General features: G+C 40.5%; 1 protein-coding gene across 1 annotated transcript in view; it reads left to right on the forward strand.

Moving 5' to 3' along the window:
* Nucleotides 1-8,003, forward strand: part of si:ch73-40i7.2 (FYN-binding protein 1) — a 34,683-nt gene extending 26,680 nt beyond the window's left edge. Inside the window, exons 8-16 of the mRNA XM_060941602.1 lie at nt 418-577; nt 2,097-2,247; nt 2,372-2,391; nt 2,500-2,563; nt 3,084-3,147; nt 3,280-3,442; nt 6,898-6,931; nt 7,061-7,098; nt 7,334-8,003. Of these exons, the coding sequence (XP_060797585.1) occupies nt 418-577; nt 2,097-2,247; nt 2,372-2,391; nt 2,500-2,563; nt 3,084-3,147; nt 3,280-3,442; nt 6,898-6,931; nt 7,061-7,098; nt 7,334-7,380 (741 nt within the window). The 3' untranslated portion in view covers nt 7,381-8,003. The remainder of the gene's footprint in view (nt 1-417; nt 578-2,096; nt 2,248-2,371; nt 2,392-2,499; nt 2,564-3,083; nt 3,148-3,279; nt 3,443-6,897; nt 6,932-7,060; nt 7,099-7,333) is intronic.
* The last annotated feature ends 15,600 nt before the right edge of the window (nt 8,004-23,603 follow it).

Below are 23,603 nucleotides of genomic sequence, written 5' to 3' on the forward strand. Positions count from 1 at the left end.
CTGCACATTATTTCGTATATTATTTGACACATAGGTTACTTTGATTAATTTTATTATTTGAAATGTATTATGTATATTTAATGTGATCATATTTGTCTGCGAGAAGAAATCCCTTCACATTCTGAAATGTTCTAGACTAAATCACAAGTATATTTGGTCCTGGATAACATCTGTGAAGCTTATGTTTCATCAGTTCATCTATACTGAGTTTATTAGGGAAACCATTATACCATATCAAGTACCTGATAAACTGGTGTAGATTTAAAAAAATTAAAAATAAAAAAACCCCAACAACAACAATTCAACATGTGAAGGATTTTCTGAGGCTGTGACACATATTTACATGGATATATATTTTCTTCGAGCGTAAGATCTTATGCTTATCTTTCATGTGGCTACTTTTGTTCTTCACTGTAGCTGACTGGAGAAGTCGAGGTGATCCATACAGCTCGGGTGAGGGAGGACTGGCAAGGCGGGAAGAACGATCTGCGTGTGCGGCAGGGAGAGTTCGTGGAGATTGTGCGTGTGAAAAACAACCCTGAGGGAAGATGGCTGGCCCGAAACATGAGTGGGGAATGTAGGTGTTATTTCAGTTGCACAATTAACAGTTATTCCACGAAATCGAGTCGTACGTGAGCTGATAGCCGACGAGGCGTGTAGCACTTTTATTTTGATTTTTTGCAAAATCGATGAATAAAAACTTGATACAAAACGTCCGACAAAATCAATTTCCGCTTAGAATGTAAACAAACCAGCGAAATGACAGGAGGAATTTGTGAAAAATGCGATAATAATAATAATAATTCTTGAAAAATAAAAAAGAAATGTCCTTACCATCAAATTCTTTCATTCCATATTTTGTTGCTTTTTTGTATTTTGCGGGGTTTTGTTTTCAAGTAGAGTTTTTATTTCATGCAGCACGCGTCATCATTTTGTTTTTCTCTTCTCACGGTATATGAGCTGATAGCCTAGAAGTGGAGTAGCCAATCAGAGCGTGCGATTGCTCATATCCAGTAAATGTGGATCGCATACATGTCAACCTTTGGTCAATCAAACCTGTATAACCAACCTCCAAAATCCGTATTTCCCTTATAAAATCCTTATAAGATGCAAATTAAAATAATTTACCTAAAATTTGAATGATAATTAACAATGATATATCCCAGTTACTTTTTATTCAATATTAATAACAATAAACCTTCAGAATGAATACAAAGCGCCAATGTTTGACAAAAACACAAAGTGTCACTCTAATGTTCTGAATTGTACTCCATGACAGCTTTTTTAGCAGTCTGCACCAATACCTCACGAGGCTGCATGTCACAGCAAGTGTCTGTGTTGATCTTGCTGGAGTGCCCATTCAGAATCTTTTCAGTCGCTAGTGAAAGTCGCTCAGGTGGAAATACGCTTTTCAAACAAAATGTTACTTCCCGGTTGGCGGGATTCTCGTAATGCGGTGTGTGCATGATCAGAAGTGGAACGAAGTCTTGCTACCACAAGATAACGCGCGATTTCATAAGACTCTTTACTGGCTGTTTGTGCTTTCTGTGCTGTACAGTACGTTTGTAAATGTTATGCGCTCTTTTATCATCGTGGGAATTGATTATAGCTCTCAATAAATATTGAAGTTTTTTTAAAGAATCCGTATAACTTTATTTGTACGCCCGTATACTACGTTTATTGAATCAAATCCGTATAAAATACGGACATTCCGTATAGTTTGGCATGTATGGGATCGAATAATGTAGGCTAGACATGAGCTGGTGTAACGGAGTGCCACATAAGTGCATGCCATAACCTGCACTCACCAGTTCACTACAGTTACAAATAAATTATTCTCTTGCAAAATCAGCACAGGAATTAGTCAAACTCTTATAATACGATGTGGGATAGATTTATTAAGTCCCAAACACTTGCAATGAGACAAAACTCTTCTCTGTTTTTGTTTTTGGGTTGTTGGTTTTTTTTTCCATCTTGGGTAATAATTACATCATTATAATGCGGCCTTGTTAACCATATTGGAAAGTAGAAACTTGGACAGAAATGGATCACAATGTGTAAAAGCTAAACATTTATTATTTATTTCTTTTTTGCAGATGGATATGTCAGTAACACGTGTGTAAATGTGGATTATGAAGAAATCAAGCGAAAGGTCCGCAGTGAAACTGCACTTCCTCCTCCTCTCCCTCCTCCTGTCCACGAGGACGAAGATGTCTACGATGATGTCGGCGCAGACCCACAAAACAAGTAAACGGAACAGATGTTAAAAGATGATCTTACTGATAATCGGAGTGACTAGAACTTAACTAGAAGGTTGTTGAAACAGCAAAGACTGATGTTTCTCATGTTGTGCATTTTCTCCCTTTTGCAGCAGCCTAAATGTGAGCGGAGGTAAGTCAATGAGTGATTTCTATACATTTAGGTAGTAGTATCATTTAATCAGTTCATGAAGTTGATGTTTTTATTATTTTTTTTTTTTTTATTCTCCTCCCTTCTTAGAGATATATGATGATATTGATCATCCCATACCAGACGACTTCCCTCTGCCCCCTCCGGAGTTTTGGTACGCACCAAAAGCGAAACTTTCATTTGTTGTTGCCATCAATAATCTTTACATCTTCAATTCGCCTACTTTTCCTGTTGTCATTTAACACTTTTGCAACCCTTCAAACCTATAAACGCAGTGTATGATCAACCATAACAGTGCGTATTTTTTTAAAGTATCTTATTTTGTCACCCTGATTACACGATGAAGTGAAGAAACTCAGCATTACTTCATAAAGACTGCCCTTGAACTACCCGTGTACCGACTGTGCCCTGATGAAATGAATGATAGCTGAATATATTTTCTCATCTCCCTTCTTGTTAATAATCAACTTTATGGCCACAGGTCAGAGAAAGACCCTTTGTTTCCTGTGTTGCCGTTGTTATCTATGTAAAATTGCTGGTGCGATCAATATAACAGACAATCAAATATCACATATGAAATATTCAACTGTCTACAAGATGTTCGAAAACCAAAAGTAGAACAAGGTTGCATCGATGTTTGATTTTGTTCCTCGTGTTCTGTCGTGAATTTCCAGCCAAGACCCTAAAAAAAACAAGAAGCTAGAGAAGGAGGAAAAGGAGTTCAGGAAAAAGTTCAAGGTAAAGTTCTATTATTTGTTGTTCGGCTCGAGGACAAAGAAGCCCGATGTTGAATCTGTGTTATCTCCACGACCCTTAACAGGATATCAATTTAGTAAGAGATTGTTATATGCTGTGCTTTGGCATTGATAGTTTGAAGGCCCCATCCAAGTTCTTTGCTGCATGATGGTGGATCCAAATGCCATCATCAAGAAGGGCAGTGGGAAGGACCTGACTGTGGTGAAGGGCGAAATTCTTGAAGTCATTCAGCAGACTAATGAGAAGAAAGTACTCTGTCGGAATGAACAGGGCAAATGTACGTGTTGCACGCCCTCTTGTGAGAAACACTGTAATACTACAATAATAGTATGGTTTTGTTTCATTTCTATCCATTGGACAGACAACTAATATCTCAAACAATGAGGTATTCAAATGTAAGAAAAGCATATATACTGTATACACCATATATTATATGGACATGAGTGTTTTACTGGGAAATACACCACTCGTATTGTTCATACGATCTACATCTGGGACATCGAGAACAGCAACCGTGACATATTTAAATAATATTGGCTGGCATTTTTACGTGATCTATCAGATATATTCCATTCAAAGATGACTTCAGTATCATGCTAGCTGAATGGAATATATCTAATATACACTACCGTTCAAAAGTTTGGGGTCACTTTTTTTGAAATGTCTTTATTATTGAAAGAAAAGCACTGTTCTTTTCAATGAAGATCACTTTAAACTAATCAGAAATCCACTCTATACATTGCTAATGTGGTAAATGACTATTCTAGCTGCAAATGTCTGGTTTTTGGTGCAATATCTCCATAGGTGTATAGAGGCCCATTTCCAGCAACTCTCACTCCAGTGTTCTAATGGTACAATGTGTTTGCTCATTGCCTCAGAAGGCTAATGGATGATTAGAAAACCCTTGTACAATCATGTTAGCACAGCTGAAAACAGTTGAGCTCTTTAGAGAAGCTATAAAACTGACCTTCCTTTGAGCAGATTGAGTTTCTGGAGCATCACATTTGTGGGGTCGATTAAATGCTCAAAATGGCCAGAAAAATGTCTCGACTATATTTTCTATTCATTTTACAACTTATGGTGGTAAATAAAAGTGTGACTTTTCATGGAAAACACTAAATTGTCTGGGTGACCCCAAACTTTTGAACGGTAGTGTACCATGGAAAAAAGCCAGCCAATATTATTATTATTATTATACATACATACATACATATTCCTTTCAGGTGTCTTTCTCTTTCAAAATTCTCTCAAAATCTTCGTATTTAACAAAGCAAACCTGGCGGCCATGTTTGTTTACAAATCGTCACAGTCACTCGCGAGCACGGAAGTTTTACGTCTCCGGCATGTGACATCATGTTGTCTTGACAACCATGCAATATCATAAACCATATTCAACGCTCATTCTCCATTGCGTAGAGTGACATAATACACATGGGATAAGCGATATGCTAACAATATTGCATGCTATCAAACCAAATGAATGAAACCTGCTAGAAGCGAAAAGAACACGTTTTATTCCATCGAAAAAGTGTCCTGTATGTAGTATAATAAATCTCGATATGTCACTCGTGAGGAAATCGATGAATTGTTTTGATCAATTTGGGTACTTTTTGTTTGTGACTGTGTCTATATAAGAAAAAGAAAATCACACATTGGCTTGACTATATGAAGTCAGTCTTCTTGCGTTGACAATCTTCTCTTCTCGCGTTGAAAAACTCGTATTTTTCATATCAAATACATCGTGGATTGGAGTGATGTATTTCCTGATATTTCACTCCGATGATGTCACTCTCAGTGTTTTCCCGCTGACTGGACGTGTGTTGTCAAAATGACGAAAAGGTTCAAAATTAAAATTCTTTTGATTAACTTGCATTTTTTTCTTTTGTGGATGTGTCCATATAATATAAATAAAAACATTACATGGTGGTCTGAAGATATGAAGTTTATCGTCTTGTGTTGAAAATATTTTCACCCGTTCTCTTCGCTCATTCGTGAATATGTTCACCACTCGAAGATAAACTTCACATCTTCGTACAACCCCGATTCCAAAAAAGTTGGGACAAAGTACAAATTGTAAATAAAAACAGAATGCAATGATGTGGAAGTTTCAAAATTCCATATTTTATTCAGAATAGAACATAGATGACATATCAAATGTTTAAACTGAGAAAATGTATCATTTAAAGAGAAAAATTAGGTGATTTTAAATTTCATGACAACAACACATCTCAAAAAAGTTGGGACAAGGCCATGTTTACCACTGTGAGACATCCCCTTGTCTCTTTACAACAGTCTGTAAACGTCTGGGGACTGAGGAGACAAGTTGCTCAAGTTTAGGGATCGGAATGTTAACCCATTCTTGTCTAATGTAGGATTCTAGTTGCTCAACTGTCTTAGGTCTTTTTTGTCGTATCTTCCGTTTTATGATGCGCCAAATGTTTTCTATGGGTGAAAGATCTGGACTGCAGGCTGGCCAGTTCAGTACCCGGACCCTTCTTCTACGCAGCCATGATGCTGTAATTGATGCAGTATGTGGTTTGGCATTGTCATGTTGGAAAATGCAAGGTCTTCCCTGAAAGAGACGTCATCTGGATGGGAGCATATGTTGCTCTAGAACCTGGATATACCTTTCAGCATTGATGGTGTCTTTGCAGATGTGTAAGCTGCCCATGCCACACGCACTAATGCAACCCCATACCATCAGAGATGCAGGCTTCTGAACTGAGCGCTGATAACAACTTGGGTTGTCCTTCTCCTCTTTAGTCCGAATGACACGGCGTCCCTGATTTCCATAAAGAACTTCAAATTTTGATTCGTCTGACCACAGAACAGTTTTCCACTTTGCCACAGTCCATTTTAAATGAGCCTTGGCCCAGAGAAGACGTCTGCGCTTCTGGATCATGTTTAGATACGGCTTCTTCTTTGAACTATAGAGTTTTAGCTGGCAACGGCGGATGGCACGGTGAATTGTGTTCACAGATAATGTTCTCTGGAAATATTCCTGAGCCCATTTTGTGATTTCCAATACAGAAGCATGCCTGTATGTGATGCAGTGCCGTCTAAGGGCCCGAAGATCACGGGCACCCAGTATGGTTTTCTGGCCTTGACCCTTACGCACAGAGATTCTTCCAGATTCTCTGAATCTTTTGATGATATTATGCACTGTAGATGATGATATGTTCAAACTCTTTGCAATTTTACACTGTCGAACTCCTTTCTGATATTGCTCCACTATTTGTCGGCGCAGAATTAGGGGGATTGGTGATCCTCTTCCCATCTTTACTTCTGAGAGCCACTGCCACTCCAAGATGCTCTTTTTATACCCAGTCATGTTAATGACCTATTGCCAATTGACCTAATGAGTTGCAATTTGGTCCTCCAGCTGTTCCTTTTTTGTACCTTTAACTTTTCCAGCCTCTTATTGCCCCTGTCACAACTTTTTTGAGATGTGTTGCTGTCATGAAATTTCAAATGAGCCAATATTTGGCATGAAATTTCAAAATGTCTCACTTTCAACATTTGATATGTTCTCTATGTTCTATTGTGAATATAATATCAGTTTTTGAGATTTGTAAATTATTGCATTCCGTTTTTATTTACAATTTGTACTTTGTCCCAACTTTTTTGGAATCGTGGTTGTACAACCATGTAACATATATATATATGTGTGTGTGTGTTTTTACACCATATACTGTCATCTTATTACAACATTATTATAAATTATGTTTTCAGATGGATATGTTCACAGACATTACCTTCTACATGAGTATGTTTCATTCTGTAATCACAGTTATATTATTATTGCAATAAATTATCCTACAATGACTACAATAAATTATTCCTCGTATAATAATTCTAAACCTATATGGTTAAATGATGTTTTCTTCAATTTCAGGGAAAATGAAATATATGATGACATTGACAACGTGACAGGTATGGGAGTGCACAGAAATGGGTCCCTCAGTCAAAGATTCACAGCTGTAAATGTGATCAATTCAGACCATTTTTAAAATATGTAGTGTATAAGATGCTTCTATTCTGTCAAACGTTTTGTAACAGTGCATCCGATCCTCATGCTTTAGCTGTAATAATTACATCTTACACTTAAGTGTTTTGATGAAAACCTCATATTAACGCTATATCTTTAATTTTCCCATTTTCATCACAGATATTTATGATAATGATGTCAGTGGACCAGCGCCACTGCGGTCTTGACAGCCATCAACAGTACTATAACGGAGAAGATGGATACTTCCTCACGCTTGAGGACATGAGGACAGGATGAAGGATCATGAGAACCATTCAAGAAAATGTTGTACATTGAAGAAATAAATATATGTTTTTACTAAGCTGTGATATTTTACATTCTTACATTTCATATTACTAACAGAAATGAGCAATAACCTAGTACTAATTTTACTTCATAATTGCAGAACATATAGTCCCATGAACAAATTGCAAATGTCCTTCTGTTTTATTAGCATGTCCTGATGAAAAACAAACATACTTTTGTCACAGTTGATGTTATTAAACAGAAAACTATCACATAAGGCTTGGGAAAGAACTGATTGCTTCCATAAGGTCACTGGGGGCCAAGCATTTTTGAAGCAACACCATCTTGAATATAAAACTATACATTTTAGAAAAGATCCCTTACAGAAAAACCACGTGAATTTCACACGTGATCACATGTGGTAACATGTGGAATACATGGTATCAGATTTTGTAACGTGTTACCACATAGAGCACATGTGGAAAACATGTGAAGTTCATGTGGTTTTTCTGTAAGAGATAACAGACATTATTGTGTGAACATAGAATAAAAGAATTTGACAAAATGTCTTAACCCTTGTGTGGTGTTCGTATTTTTGTTACTCAGCCAGTGTTGGTGGGTCTGGTGGAGCCGCTGCATTTTGGTGCTTTAAATTCATCTCATCTCATTATCTCTAGCCGCTTTATCCTGTTCTACAGGGTCGCAGGCAAGCTGGAGCCTATCCCAGCTGACTACGGGCGAAAGGTGGGGTACACCCTGGACAAGTCGCCAGGTCATCACAGGGCTGACACATAGACACAGACAACCATTCACACTCACATTCACACCTACGGTCAATTTAGAGTCACCAGTTAACCTAACCTGCATGTCTTTGGACTGTGGGGGAAACCGGAGCACCCGGAGGAAACCCATGCGGACACGGAGAGAACATGCAAACTCCACACAGAAAGGCCCTCGCCGGCCACGGGGCTCGAACCCGGACCTTCTTGCTGTGAGGCGACAGCGCTAACCACTACACCACCGTGCCGCCCGCTTTAAATTCAACACAATCAAACAATTTTACATTAATTACTTAACAGATGTTTACTTCACCCCAATTACAAGCAACATAAACAGCATATATGAGTAATATTTGCCCTTTACCTTTGTTAGATTACATTTATTTTTAAAAAAGTGCTACTCGTTTTTTGTTTGCTTTTTTAATAAAATGTAATTTTACAAAAAGAAAATCAATTACAGCCAAGATACACTACCGTTCAAAAGTTTGGGGTCACTTTTTTTGAAATGTCCTTATTTTTGAAAGAAAAGCACTGTTCTTTTCAATGAAGATCACTTTAAACTAATCAGAAATCCACTCTATACATTGCTAATGTGGTAAATGACTATTCTAGCTGCAAATGTCTGGTTTTTGGTGCAATATCTCCATAGGTGTATAGAGGCCCATTTCCAGCAACTCTCACTCCAGTGTTCTAATGGTACAATGTGTTTGCTCATTGCCTCAGAAGGCTAATGGATGATTAGAAAACCCTTGTACAATCATGTTAGCACAGCTGAAAACAGTTGAGCTCTTTAGAGAAGCTATAAAACTGACCTTCCTTTGAGCAGATTGAGTTTCTGGAGCATCACATTTGTGGGGTCGATTAAATGCTCAAAATGGCCAGAAAAATGTCTTGACTGTATTTTCTATTCATTTTACAACTTATGGTGGTAAATAAAAGTGTGACTTTTCATGGAAAACACTAAATTGTCTGGGTGACCCCAAACTTTTGAACGGTAGTGTATGAGTGGAAAAAAATATGTTTATCTTCAAATTTACAAATGAAGCAAGGTTTTTCATAACAACTGATTTTCATTTCTTTGAATTTCATTAGAAATGTAACCCATTCAGTTCAGTTTACACAACGCAAGCTGAACACATACAGTAACCATCGTCAGTCTATACAACACATCATCCCCATGCTCGTCTTCGTTTTGGGACTGGCTGATGCTCCATCTCATCCTCTTCTTCAAAGTCACTGTCACACTCTGAATTTTCAGAAATGTGATCCTCACGTTCTCAAACGTCTTCCTCTACATCATCATCAAAAGCTTCTCTCTCTTCCAAAATCATTTGCAAGTCCATCTGAGCAGAGAATCTTTTGGCCATCTTGATCAGTTGTGATAAGGAGCCACATTGGAAAAGCTAGATTTATTGTGTCCTGCCCCCAATTTATGGGAACTTCTGTCTTGGTTCCCACAAGACAGAGGGTAAAATGTGTAGGAATGTGAGAGCAGACAAGTGTCAGTGCTTGAACGGCAGGGGCAGAAACACAAAACTCACACACACTAATAGCAGGCCCAGACAGGAGGAGGACAGAGTGAAGGTACACACTTTTTTTTTAGATTTTTTTTTGGGCTTTTGCACCTTTATTGGATAGGACAGTGTAGAGACAGGAAATGAGCAGGAGAGAAAGACGGGGAGGGATCGGGAAATGACCTCGGGCCGGAATCGAACCCGGGTCCCCGGATTTATGGTATGGCGCCTTATCCACCTGAGCCATGATGCCCCCAAGGTACACACTTTTATTAGCCCTGAATCCAGTGGACCCGAACATCCTGTATGTAATATACAGCACCCTCCACAATTATTGGCACCCCTGGTTAAGTTGGGTTAAAAGAATTAAAATAAATTCAATTTTTATTGCAGAAGCATAATCTCACACTGAAAATTGTAGAAAAATGTAACCCTTAACTCAAGTGAATTAAAAAAAATCCCTGACTAAGAAATAATTATTTTTCATAAAATCACCTGTTCCACAATTATTAGCACCCATAACAATTCCTAGAAAATACATGTAATTGAAGCATTTCTGTCATTTCTACTGTAGTTTATAAAGTTGATCAGAGTATCTAGGATCCTCATCTCATCTCATCTCATTATCTCTAGCCGCTTTATCCTGTTCTACAGGGTCGCAGGCAAGCTGGAGCCTATCCCAGCTGACTACGGGCGAAAGGCGGGGTACACCCTGGACAAGTCGCCAGGTCATCACAGGGCTGACACATAGACACAGACAACCATTCACACTCACATTCACACCTACGGTCAATTTAGAGTCACCAGTTAACCTAACCTGCATGTCTTTGGACTGTGGGGGAAACCGGAGCACCCGGAGGAAATCCACGCAGACAACATGCAAACTCCACACAGAAAGGCCCTCGCTGGCCACGGGGCTCGAACCCGGACCTTCTTGCTGTGAGGCAACAGTGCTAACCACTACACCACTGTGCCGCCCTTATGTAGGAACCCTTAATTAGTAATTCATCACATCCTGTTTCCCTGGGGTATAAATATGATGTGACACAGAGGCCTATTTCTCTTATCCACTCTTCAACATGGGAAAGACAAGAGAACAAACCATTCAAGTAAGGCAGATGTGTGTCAACCTTCATAAGTCAGGCAATGGCTACAAGAAAATAGCCGCTCGCCTACACCTGCCCATATCTACAGTCAGAGGAATCAAGAAGTTTAAAACAACTGGAACAGTGGCAAACAAGCCTGGACGAGGATGCAAGTTTATCTTGCCACCACGCACAGTGAGGAGGATGGTAAGAGAAATAAAGTTCTCCAAAGCTCACTGTTAGAGAATTGCATCAAAGAGTAGCATCTTGGGGTCACAAAGTCTCCATAACAACCATCAGGCGCTATCTACATGCCAACAAGCTGTTTGGGAGGCCTGCACGGAAAAAGCCTTTTCTCACTTATAAGCATAAACGTGAATGTCTGGAGTTCGCTAAGTGGTACTAGGACTTCAACTGGGACTGTGTGCTTTGGTCAGATGAGACCAAGATAGAGATTTTTTGGCAACAAACACTCTAATACATCACAAAAGATGAGTGCGGAAAAGCACCACATGCCTACTGTGAAGTATGGGGGAGTAGACCCCGAAGCCGTTTGTTTTCAGGATAATGGCTGGCTGATGAAATTATTGGCTGGCTAGCTGACTCAGCCAAAACCTTAATGGCTGCTGCAGCCACCAAAATGTTTATGGCTACAAATTGCTGATACTGGACGTCACTGTGTGGCATATATCCGGGCGAACGGATCAAACAAATGGGGGGAATAAATAGCAAATTACCACAGGTCCCCTGGTCTCTTACTTCATTGTAAATATAAATCTAGGAAGATTGTAGTTCAATGCTAATAATAAGCTAATCTGGATTGTTCGAGGAAGGCATCTAGCTATCTACTCTCACTAGCAATGACCAGTGAAGGACTGGCAGCTATCTTACTATGATGAAAGTAGAGTGGTGGAGTACTTTTTTTTTATCAATCTCGAAGTATGTGAAACAAACAAACAAACAAACAAAAATACCTTTACACTTTCCCTCAGCAGCGGCAAAGAATGCAGCCATCTCGTCGATATCGGAATCGATTGATGCTCTGGGTGGGTTCCCGGGTTCCCCAGTGTATCGTGGTAACGGTGTGAGGGGCGGGAAGCCAGACAGGTAGTCACAACGGCAAGCTTGTGGTGGCTCTCTGTGCTGTGATATCAGTTCTAAATCTCTACAGTGTATGCCTATACGTCTCTATTGTGTTACTACTAGTGTGTACAGTTGATCATGTTTGTGTCACTTTTCTTGTAGCTCATGATGTGGATAAACCCATTATTTGATGTACACAATTCTTAGTGGCTCAGCCAAATTTTATTAGATAGCGGCTCAAATTGGCTTACAAAATTATTGGCTGGCGGCGGCTCAAATTCTAAATGGCGGTTTTAGCGGCGCCTGGCGGCGGCTTCGGGGTCTATGGGGGAGGATCGGTGATGCTGTGGGCCTGTTTCTCTTCCAAAGGCCCCGGGAACCTTGTTAGGGTGCATGGCATCATGAACTCTTTGAAATACCAGGACATTTTAAATCAAACTCTGGTGGCCTCTGCCCGAAAGCTGAAGATGGGTCGTCACTGGGTCTTTCAGCAAGATAATGACCCTAAACATGTGGCCAAATCTACACAAAAATGGTTCACCAGACACAAAATCAAGCTCCTCCCATGGCCATCTCAGTCCCCAGACCTCAACCCAATTGAAAACCTGTGGGGTGAGCTGAAGAGGAGAGTGCATAGGAGAGGACCCAGGACTCTGGATGATTTAGAGAGATTGTGCAAAGAGGAATGGTGGAATATCCCTCTCTCTGTATTCTCCCATCTTGTGAAATGTTATAGGAGAATATTAAGTGCTGTCTTGTTGGCAAAAGGGAGTTGTACAAAGTATTAACATCAGGGGTGCCAATAATTGTGGCACACATGATTTCATGTAAAAGAATTATTTCTTAATGTGGGATTTTTTTCTCACTGAATAAATGCACTTGAATTAAAGTTTGGATTTTTCTCTTTTTTTGCATTGTTGTCCTATATTATTTTTTAAAAATGAATTTATTAGAAGCCTAAGAACATATCTTAACGAGGGGTGCCAATAATTGTGGAGAGCGCTGTAAATGTGTGTGTGGGGGGTGTACAGTGAGTGGTCATCGAAAATGTGTTCTGATATATGTTCTTCACAGAAAATGAGCCAAGGCCAATGAGTCTGAGTTTGAACAAATAATTAATCGTATCATTGTTCCTTTGATAAAAAATGAAAACGGGTCCCACAGACCTGAACACCATACAAGGGTTAAGAAATAATGATTCTTGCAATTATATTTAGCAATATTTTTGGCCTCACAGATCACAATCAGAAGTTCGTGAAGTCTTTGGATAAGACCTGTAACAGTCATGTAAAAGTACATCATTAAAATCCAATGCAGTATTTTGAAAAAAAAAATCATATATATATATATATATATATACACACACACAGTGGTGCTCTGGGTATGTTGTACAGTGGTGTTTGTGAACCCTTTAGAATTTTCTATATTTCTGCATAAATATGACCTAAAACATCATCAGATTTTCACACAAGTCCTAAAAGTAGATAAAGAGAACCCAGTTAAACAAATGAGACAAAAATATTATACTTGGTCATTTATTTATTGAGGAAAAGGATCCAATATTACATATCTCTGAGTGGCAAAAGTATGTGAACCTTTGCTTTCAGTATCTGGTGTGACCCCTTTGTGCAGCAATAACTGCAACTAAACATTTCTGGTAACTGTTGATCAGTCCTGCACACCGGCTTGGAGGAATTTTAGCCCATTCCTCCGTACAGAACAGCTTCAACTCTGGGATGTTGGTGGGTTTCCTCACATGAACTGCTCGCTTCAGGTCCTTCCACAACATTTCGATTGGATTAAGGTCAGGACTTTGACTTGGCCATTCCAAAACATTAACTTTATTCTTCTTTAACCATTCTTTGGTAGAACAGCTTGTGTGCTTAGGGTCGTTGTCTTGCTGCATGATCCACCTTCTCTTGAGATTCAGTTCATGGACAGATGTCCTGACATTTTCCTTTAGAATTCGCTGGTATAATTCAGAATTCATTGTTCCATCAACGATGGCAAGCCGTCCTGGCCCAGATACAGCAAAACAGGCCCAAACCATGATACTACCACCACCATGTTTCACAGATGGGATAAGGTTCTTATGCTGGAATGCAGTGTTTTCCTTTCTCTAAACATAACGCTTCGCATTTAAACCAAAAAGCTCTATTTTGGTCTCATCCGTCCACAAAACATTTTTTCAATAGCCTTCTGGCTTGTCTACGTGATCTTTAGCAAACTGCAGACAAACAGCAATGTTCTTTTTGGAGAGCAGTGGCTTTCTCCTTGCAACCCTGCCATGCACACCATTGTTGTTCAGTGTTCTCCTGATGGTGGACTCATGAACATTAACATTAGCCAATGTGAGAGAGGCCTTCGGTTGCTTAGAAGTTACCCTGGGGTCCTTTGTGACCTCGCCGACTATTACACGCCTTCCTCTTGGAGTGATCTTTGTTGGTCAACCACTCCTGGGGAGGGTAACAATGGTCTTGAATTTCCTCCATTTGTACACAATCTGTCTGACTGTGGATTGGTGGAGTCCAAACTCTTTAGAGATGGTTTTGTAACCTTTTCCAGCCTAATGAGCATCAACAACGCTTTTTCTGAGGTCCTCAGAAATCTCCTTTGTTCATGCCATGATACACTTCCACAAACGTGTTGTGAAGATCAGACTTTGATAGATCCCTGTTCTTTAAATAAAACAGGGTGCCCACTCTCACCTGATTGTCATCCCATTGATTGAAAACACCTGACTCTAATTTCACCTTCAAATTAACTGCTAATCCTAGAGGTTCACATACTTTTGCCACTCACAAATATGTAATATTGGATCATTTTCCTCAATAAATAAATGACCAAGTATAATATTTTTGTCTCATTTGTTTAACTGGGTTCTTTTTATCTACTTTTAGGACTTGTGTGAAAATCTGATGTTGTTTTAGGTCATATTTGTGCAGAAATATAGAAAATTCTAAAGGGTTCACAAACTTTCAAGCACCACTGTATATATAAATTGGCCTATTTCCTACTAGTTCTTTCTAGATTGCTGGACATGTGCCTTCTTCCTTTACTTGCCATTCAATGTGAGATAAGCTAATTCCTAAGTGGTACTAAGACAAATGTTGGTCATCCTATTGAGTTTTAATCTCAATAGAGGATAGAGTTCATACCTGAGCAATTTTTATCCTCACTAGAAGACAGTATCAGCATTTTGAGTGATTCTCATCGTCAATAAACCATGACATCAATACTATTTGTGAGTCCATTACTATCTGGCAGGATATACTATTAGTATGAAGCCACCACTAATTCTGCAGGAATCCACCAATGCTTTGTGGTTTACACGCATGCTTTGTTGAATGATTCATCTTGAGCAAGAATATAAGCCAATATATAAACTATTTACCAAAGCATGGTGTAAATCCAATATGCTAATTCATAACCCCCAAAAAATCACTGGTTCTGCTTCCGAGCCCAAAGAAGTCAATGCCGCTTCTGGACACATTTAACATTTTCCTTTGTGCACAGTGAAGTTTTAACTAGCATTTGTGGATGTAACTCTGTATTGTAGAGCTTGACAAAGGTTTGCCAAAGTAATCCCGAGCCCATATGGTTATAACAGCTACAGGTGAATGACTGTTCTTGATGCAGTGCCATGTGAGGGATCGGAGATCACAGGTGTCAGCTTAGGCTTGAGCCCTTGCCCTTTACACGCTGAAGTATCTCCAGAATTCTTGAAATGTTTAATAATGTTATGGGTGAAATATCCAAGTCCATTTGTCTCTTTCTTTGAGGAACATTGTTTTGAAACATTTCAATAATTTTCTCATGCATTTGTTGACAAATTGGAGATCCTCAGCCCATCTTTGCTCCTCAAAGACTAACCCTGTGTCTGAAATCACTCACTACTCACTATATAGTGGACTATATAGTGAAGTCGCCATTTTGTAGTGCTGTCCGCATGTATAGTGAGAATTATTACACCCTATATATTGGACTCTTAGTATCCCACAATGCATCGTGAAAAGCAGTGTACAACCGATGGTCACTAACCAAGCAATATATACCATTATGCATTGCAGTCGCGCTGAAAGAAAAAAAAGTGTGCTGTGGGTGAATAGACGGAGGGAGAAACACATTACAAACGGACATTCAAGTACAGTTAAAAATAGTACACAGCAAAATCCCCAGTGTTGAATTAACACCCTACTGTGTTTATCTAGGTCCAACTGGACACAAATTAACTCTAAAAGTGTTAATTCAACACCGAGGAATTTGCTGTGTAAGAGAATAGAAAATAAATTAAAATAGAATAAGACAGATCAAATACAAGAATAAAAGTGACAGTGCAGAGCGAGGAATTAATCAAAAGTATTCAGCCTTGATTTAAAAGAACTGAAAGATGCAGCAGACACAAAGTACTTTGTATTTATTAATGTGGGAAATACGCTCAGTATAATATGTACTTATCGCAAAAATACATGCGTGTATTTATTATTTTGAATGAAAACCCACCAGCCGACTGATCTGGCACGTTTAAATTATGCGACAGTAATGACGTAAATAACAGCGCGCGGCGGCGTAGTGTCCGCAAGTGTTTTTTCATTTTACCAAGGAGTTCACTATGCAGTCCTCTATATAGTAATTCCCTATATAGTGAGTGGGGAGTAGCGAATGAGTGAGTGATTTCGGACACAGCCTCGGCCTTTCCTTGATACTGATTTTGTATCAAATCACGATTATAATCACCTGTTGACATCACCTGTTTCAAATCACATCATTATTTAATTGCTTTACCTCATTACTAGCCCTAAATTGCCCTATCCCGTTTTTTTGGAATATGTTACAATCCTGAAACACAGGAATAGATGTATATTAACAAATGAAATGAAGTTGACCAGACAAAACATGAAATACACTATATTGTCAAAAGTATTTGCTCACCCATCCAAATTATCGGAATCAGGCGTTCCAATCACTTCCATGGCCGCAGGTGTATAAAATCAAGCACCTAGGCATGCAGACTGTTTTTACAGTTTGGAGCTGGCCCCTTCCTCTTCCAACATGACTGTGCACCAGTGCACAAAGCAAGATCCATAAAGACATGGATGACAGAGTCTGGTGTGGATGAACTTGACTGGCCTGCACAGAGTCCTGACCTCAACCCGATAGAACACCTTTGGGATGAATTAGAGCGGAGACTGAGAGCCAGGCCTTCTCATCCAACATCAGTGTATGACCTCAAAAATGCACTTCTGGAAGAATGGTCAAAAATTCCCATAAACACACTCCTAAACCTTGTGGACAGCCTTCCCAGAAGAGTTGAAGCTGTTCTAGCTGCAAAGGGTGGACCGACGTCATATTGAACCCTATGGATTAGGAATGGGATGTCACTTAAGCTCATATGTGAGTCAAGGCAGGTGAGCGAATACTTTTGGCAATATAGTGTATCTTGGGTTCATACTGTCTGCAATAAAATACAAGTCAAAGTAAATTTAAAATTCACTGCTTTCTTTTTTTTATTTGCATTTTCCGTACCGTTTTTTATGCTGGGAGTGCATAAGCATACTCTTGGTGCTGGTCCCAAGCCCAGATAAACGGAAAGGGTTGCGTCAGGAAGGGCATCCAGCGTAAAACTGTGCCAAATCTAATGTGTGGATTGAAAAGAGAAATACCATGCCAGATCAGTCGGGGCCCGGGTTAAACGAAGAGACAGGAGGCAAAGCTGGAGGTGGCGGAATTGAGGATGTTAAGGTTTGCGATGGGAGTGACAAGGTTGGACAGGATAAGGAATGAGCACATCAGAGGGACAGCACATGTGGAGAGCTTGGGAATTAAGCTAAGAAAGATGAGACTGAGATGGTATGGGCACATTCTGAGAAGAGATGCAGAGCATGTTGGAAGGAGAATGTTGAGGATGGAGCTGCCAGGTACACGAAAATAACAAAGGCCAAAGAGGAGATACATGGATGTGGTGAGAGAGGACATGAAAGTGGCAGGTGTGGTAGAGAAGGATGCGGAAGACAGGGAGCAATGGAGACGAAAGATCCACCGTGGCGACCCCTAATCAGGAGCAGCCAAAAGAAGAAGAAGATTATTATTCATCTCATCTCATTATCTCTAGCCGCTTTATCCTGTTCTACAGGGTCGCAGGCAAGCTGGAGCCTATCCCAGCTGACTACGGGCGAAAGGCCCAGCCAAAAGAAGAAGAAGAACAAGATACCGTACCAACTTTGGGTTGAAAGTTGTTCAACATGTCTTGATGTAAATATGAGGAAATGAAAGCTGACTGTACAGAGCCTTCCATTCTGCTTCTATATGTTCTGGACCACCAGGGCAGTTTCCTTCAGGACTAGTGGAGGCCTCATATCAAAGACATCATGGTGGTCCAATATACTGGGATAATTGGGATAGTGCAGCCCGCCAGGCAATAATGGACAACACACACAAATAGCATTGACATTGTACTTTATTGAGGATGGGAATCAGTCAAAATGCTCTTTTATTTGACTATTTGGTTTAATTTATATCTCTGTATGAATGCAGATGTTGAATTGGTACATTGATTTTTAAACAATAAACAAGGTTATATTAATTACTTGGCTTTGAATCAATATATAATCATCATAAGACAAAACAGTGTATGTGTGTGTGGTTACATTAATGTATATGTGTGTGGTTACATTTGCATAAAAACACCAACAAATCTTACATAAATTATATGAAATGACTTGGCTAGCTAAACCATAACCCAAAATTACTGAAAATACTGTTTGGTTATGTGGGTTGCATCCAACGTCACATCCACCTCATTAGATTTGCAAAACATGAAGTGGTGGTCAGCGAAGCTAACTGTTCACAAAGCATTAATATCACTGGGGTGCCTTGCTAGTCGTTAAAATGCCCTACGCTTGAGGTGTTTTGGGCTGCTCGACTCAAACAAACAGTGAAACTGAGAAAAGTTTCTTCTGGTTTTCCATGAGGTCATAAAAAAGGGTGAAAGAGCAAAGGATTTTACCAAAAGGCTATGAGAAAGGTGGCTTTGAACTTTTTGTTGTGACCAAAGGGAGCCGAGTAGAAGAATGCTCAAGTTTGCAGTGATCACTTCGTGAAAGGTTTGTAAATTCCTCTGATTTATTTCGTTTGGGTTCACAAATCACCTTTCTCTGTGTGTTTCCATTATTTCATGATGTTTTGTTCAGAAGACGCTTAAAAGCTCATAGGCAAAGGTTTTAATTTTATGCACATTTGAAACTATCGCCTCACAGCAAGAAGGTCCGGGTTCGAGCCCCGTGGCCGGCGAGGGCCTTTCTGTGCGGAGTTTGCATGTTCTCCCCGTGTCCGCGTGGATTTCCTCCAGGTGCTCCGGTTTCCCCCACAGTCCAAAGACATGCAGGTTAGGTTAACTGGTGACTCTAAATTGATCATAGGTGTGAATGTGAGTGTGAATGGTTGTCTGTGTCTATGTGTCAGCCCTGTGATGACCTGGCGACTTGTCCAGGGTGTACCCGCCTTTTGCCCGTAGTCAGCTGGGATAGACTCCAGCTTGCCTGCGACCCTGTAAAACAGGATAAAGCGGCTACAGATGATGAGATGAGAAGTTAGTGCGGATCGTGGCGAATTTCTGTTCGGCTATTTTTGTGACCACTCGGCGCGTGACGTCATTTAAGACAAACAAACCGCTTGAGTTGACTCCACTTCCGTGTATTTTCATTGCTGTTCGGCTTGATTGCAGACGTACGTTCGGGAATTTCCAAAAAAAAACCATGCCTTATTGTTGTGCAGTGAACTGTAACAACAGGACCAGTCCAGGAAGAAGTTTTTACCTTTTTCCAAGAGAGGAGAAGAGGAAAGAGAGTGGATTGGCTTTTTCTGGAAGAGGAGACGAGGCAGAGTGAGTGGGTTGTGTGCGTGAAACAAAATCAAGCAGTCAAAGAAGAAACAGAGCAGCAACGCTCAAGCAAAAAGGAGAAGATTGGAGGTAAACATTTTTACTTTTGCTTGCAATTGACAGGTCAAGAATCCTGAGGGATCCTGCACAATCATTGTGGAAATGAGATAAAGGGATATTTCCTCACTTAGAGTCGGCTATAAATAGTATAATGCCGCGGATGGCAGGCTAATGTGGCCTACCGGCGCACTGTCAAGTAATCGTTCCCTATATCCACTAGGGAGGGCGGTTTAATTATTCTTCAAAAGGGCTCTTATTTAGTATTACGACAAAAGTAAGAATTTATCATAACTACCAGGATAAATCGTTTGGGCGCGAGTCTTGTTGAGGTCCGGGGTCACCGCGATCAGAGTCGGCCAAGTCGCTGTCCGATTCCGAGGCCGCACGGTCAAACCAGTGAGCCACATTCACCGATTGCTTCACAACAGCCATAGGTTCATACATATATGGTTTCACCTCTCGATATTCAATTTGGAGAGTTCCTGCTTCAAAATCGCTCCTGCTTTCAGACATTTTACACAACCTCTCACGACCAAAGTCCGTACACGTGTGCTCGGTTCGCAAGTAAACACAGAACTGCTCCCAGTCTGTTTGCCTTAAATGATGTCATGACGACGGTCCCCTGGCGGTGAAAGTGCGCATAAGTGAGATGCAAACAAACCTTCGGAAATTGGGCAAAACAGTATATTTTAACCGTTTTATTCAATTTTTGGGTGCAAATTAGACACTAAGAAGATTGAATTCGCTTTTTGGGTCATTCTTCTAGAAAATAAAGTTGATATTCTACGTTTCACTTCCGACCGTTGCCTATGACCTTTAAATCCTCAAATGTGTTTTTGTTTACTGTTTGTTCGTGTTTGCCATGTTGTCAACTAACGAATATATAATACATGTAATACCCAGGTCTTTATTGGGGTTTCTGTGGATCTTTGTAAATGATTTACCTGGAAGAGAAGAGCAGGGAGGATTGTGAATCGAGTGGCTGTGGTTTGTTTACACCTGATACTAAAACTTGTAATGTCCTAGCAAACATTACAAAGGCGCATACAAAAAGCCCAAAACGTCCTCCTTACCCAGGCATAAACGATACAGGATTTACCTTGTAGTGTCCTGATCCCCAGATCTTTAACCCAGCCACATATAAAAAGTTGTATGCCTCCATGCTCTTCCAGGTTTTCATTTGATTGTCTGTGTAGAATGATGTCTGCAGCACCAGGCAGTTTGAGATGTCGGGAAACTCAATGGATGGATGATTTTCCAACTCATAGGAAAATTCCTTCTGTACGAACATGTAAGGATCTAGTCCATCACAAAGACCAACTTTCTGAAGGTATCTTGACTGTGCAATGGCCTCTAAACTGCGAAAATAATCGGAGACGGTTTTCACAAGCTCTTTACATAACGGCGGCCAAATCAGTTTACCTGACCACCACTTCATTCACCTGAAGTAAGCTTGCAAGCAAAAGTCATGTGACTGAAGACAACCTGGCTGGCTGTTCTACCATGTTTGGTTTTGGGAGAAATTATTTTTAAACTATATACACAGTGGTACCTCGGGTTACGAACTTAATTCGTTCTTTGACTCCGTTCGCGAACCGAAAAGTTCGCGAACTGAATTAATTTTTCCCATTGAAATTAATATAAATCCAATTAATCCGTTCACCGGCCCCAGAAACAGTTTTTGGTAACTTTTTATGGGTTTATGTGTGGAAAAAATACAGAAAGGAATTAAAGATAACCTTAATTATAGAAAAATACAGTAATACTAAAATAAAACATAATAATTGTACAGTACACTTTACATTTGTGGTTGATAGCTGCTGGCACACGTGGATGGAGGAGGAAGAGGAGGAGACGAGGAGGAGCACTATCACTAACACATTTCATTTTCTTGGGAGCCATAATGAGGGTTAATTTAATGCAAAAAGCAAAAAAGAAATCGTATCAACACAATGCAATGATGAACAATGTTCACAGCGCACCACCTTGAGTACAACTGATGCTGCCACACGCCTCACGTGGTGTGGAAGCCCGCCAGTTTGTGCGTTTGTGCATCGAAGCATCGTTCGCGAATCGAAGAAAAATTTGTTCAGAAATGGTGTTCGTAGCCCGATTTGTTCGTGAATAGGGACGTTCATGACCCGAGGTTTGACTAATTATATAATATATATCTCATCTCATCTCATCTCATTATCTCTAGCTGCTTTATCCTGTTCTACAGGGTCGCAGGCAAGCTGGAGCCTATCCCAGCTGACTACGGGCGAAAGGCGGGGTACACCCTAGACAAGTTGCCAGGTCATCACAGGGCTGACACATAGACACAGACAACCATTCACACTCACATTCACACCTACGGTCAATTTAGAGTCACCAGTTAACCTAACCTGCATGTCTTTGGACTGTGGGGGAAACCGGAGCACCCGGAGGAAACCCACGCAGACATGGAGAAAAAGAAGAACAACTTTTATTCATCACATGCTTGTGAAAGTCCTCTCTGCATTTAGCCCATCTGAAGCAGTGAACACACACATGCACACACATGAGCAATGAGCACACACACATACCCAGAGCAGTGGGCAGCCATGCTAACAGCGCCTGGGGAGCAGTTGGGAGTTAGGTGCCTTGCTCAAGGGCACCTCAGCCCAAGGCCGTCCCATATTAACCTACCTGCATGTCTTTCAACTGTCGGGGAAACCGGAGCACCTGAAGGAAACCCACACAGACACGGGGAGAACATGCAAACTCCACACAGAAAGGCCCCCGTCAGCCACTGAGCTCGAACCCAGAACCTTCTTGCTGTTAGGCGACGGTGCTAGCCACTTATACCACCGTGAGAACATGCAAACTCCACACAGAAAGGCCCTCGCCGGCCACTGGGCTTGAACCCAGGACCTTCTTGCTGTGAGGCGACAGTGCTAACAACTATACCATCATGCCACCCCCCCCATATATATATATATAATTATTTCTAGCCACTTTATCCTGTTCTACAGGGTTGCAGGCAAGCTGGAGCCTATCCCAGCTGACTATGGGCAAAAGGCGGGGTACACCCTGGACAAGTCGCCAGGTCATCACAGGGCTGACACATAGACACAGACAACCATTCACACTCACATTCACACCTACGGTCAATTTAGAGTCACCAGTTAACCTAACCTGCATGTCTTTGGACTGTGGGGGAAACCGGAGCACCCGGAGGAAACCCACGCAGACACGGGGAGAACATGCAAACTCCACACAGAAAGGCCCCTGTCAGCCACTGGGCTCAAACTCAGGACCTTCTTGCTGTGAAGCGACAGTGCTAACAACAACACCACTGTGCCACCCCCTACACAGTGGTGCTGGAATGTTTGTGAACCCTTTAGAATTGTCTATATTTCTGCATAAATATGACCTAAAACAACATCAGATTTTCACACAAGTCCTAAAAGTAGATAAAGATAATCTAGTTAAACAAATGAGACAAAAATAATTATACTTGGTCATTTATTTATTGAGGAAAAGGATCCAATATTATATATCTCTGAGTGGCAAAAGTATGTGAACCTTTGCTTTCAGTATCTGGTGTGACCCCCTTGTGCAGCAATAACTGCAACTAAATGTTTCCGGTAACTATTGATCAGTCCTGCACACCGGCCTGGAGGAATTTTAGCCCATTCCTCCGTACAGAACAGCTTCAACTCTGGGATGTTGGTGGGTTTCCTCACATGAACTGCTCGCTTCAGGTCCTTCCACAACATTTCGATTGGATTAAGGTCAGGACTT

This window comes from Neoarius graeffei, chromosome 15, assembly GCF_027579695.1.
Source record: "Neoarius graeffei isolate fNeoGra1 chromosome 15, fNeoGra1.pri, whole genome shotgun sequence".
NCBI lineage: Eukaryota > Metazoa > Chordata > Actinopteri > Siluriformes > Ariidae > Neoarius > Neoarius graeffei.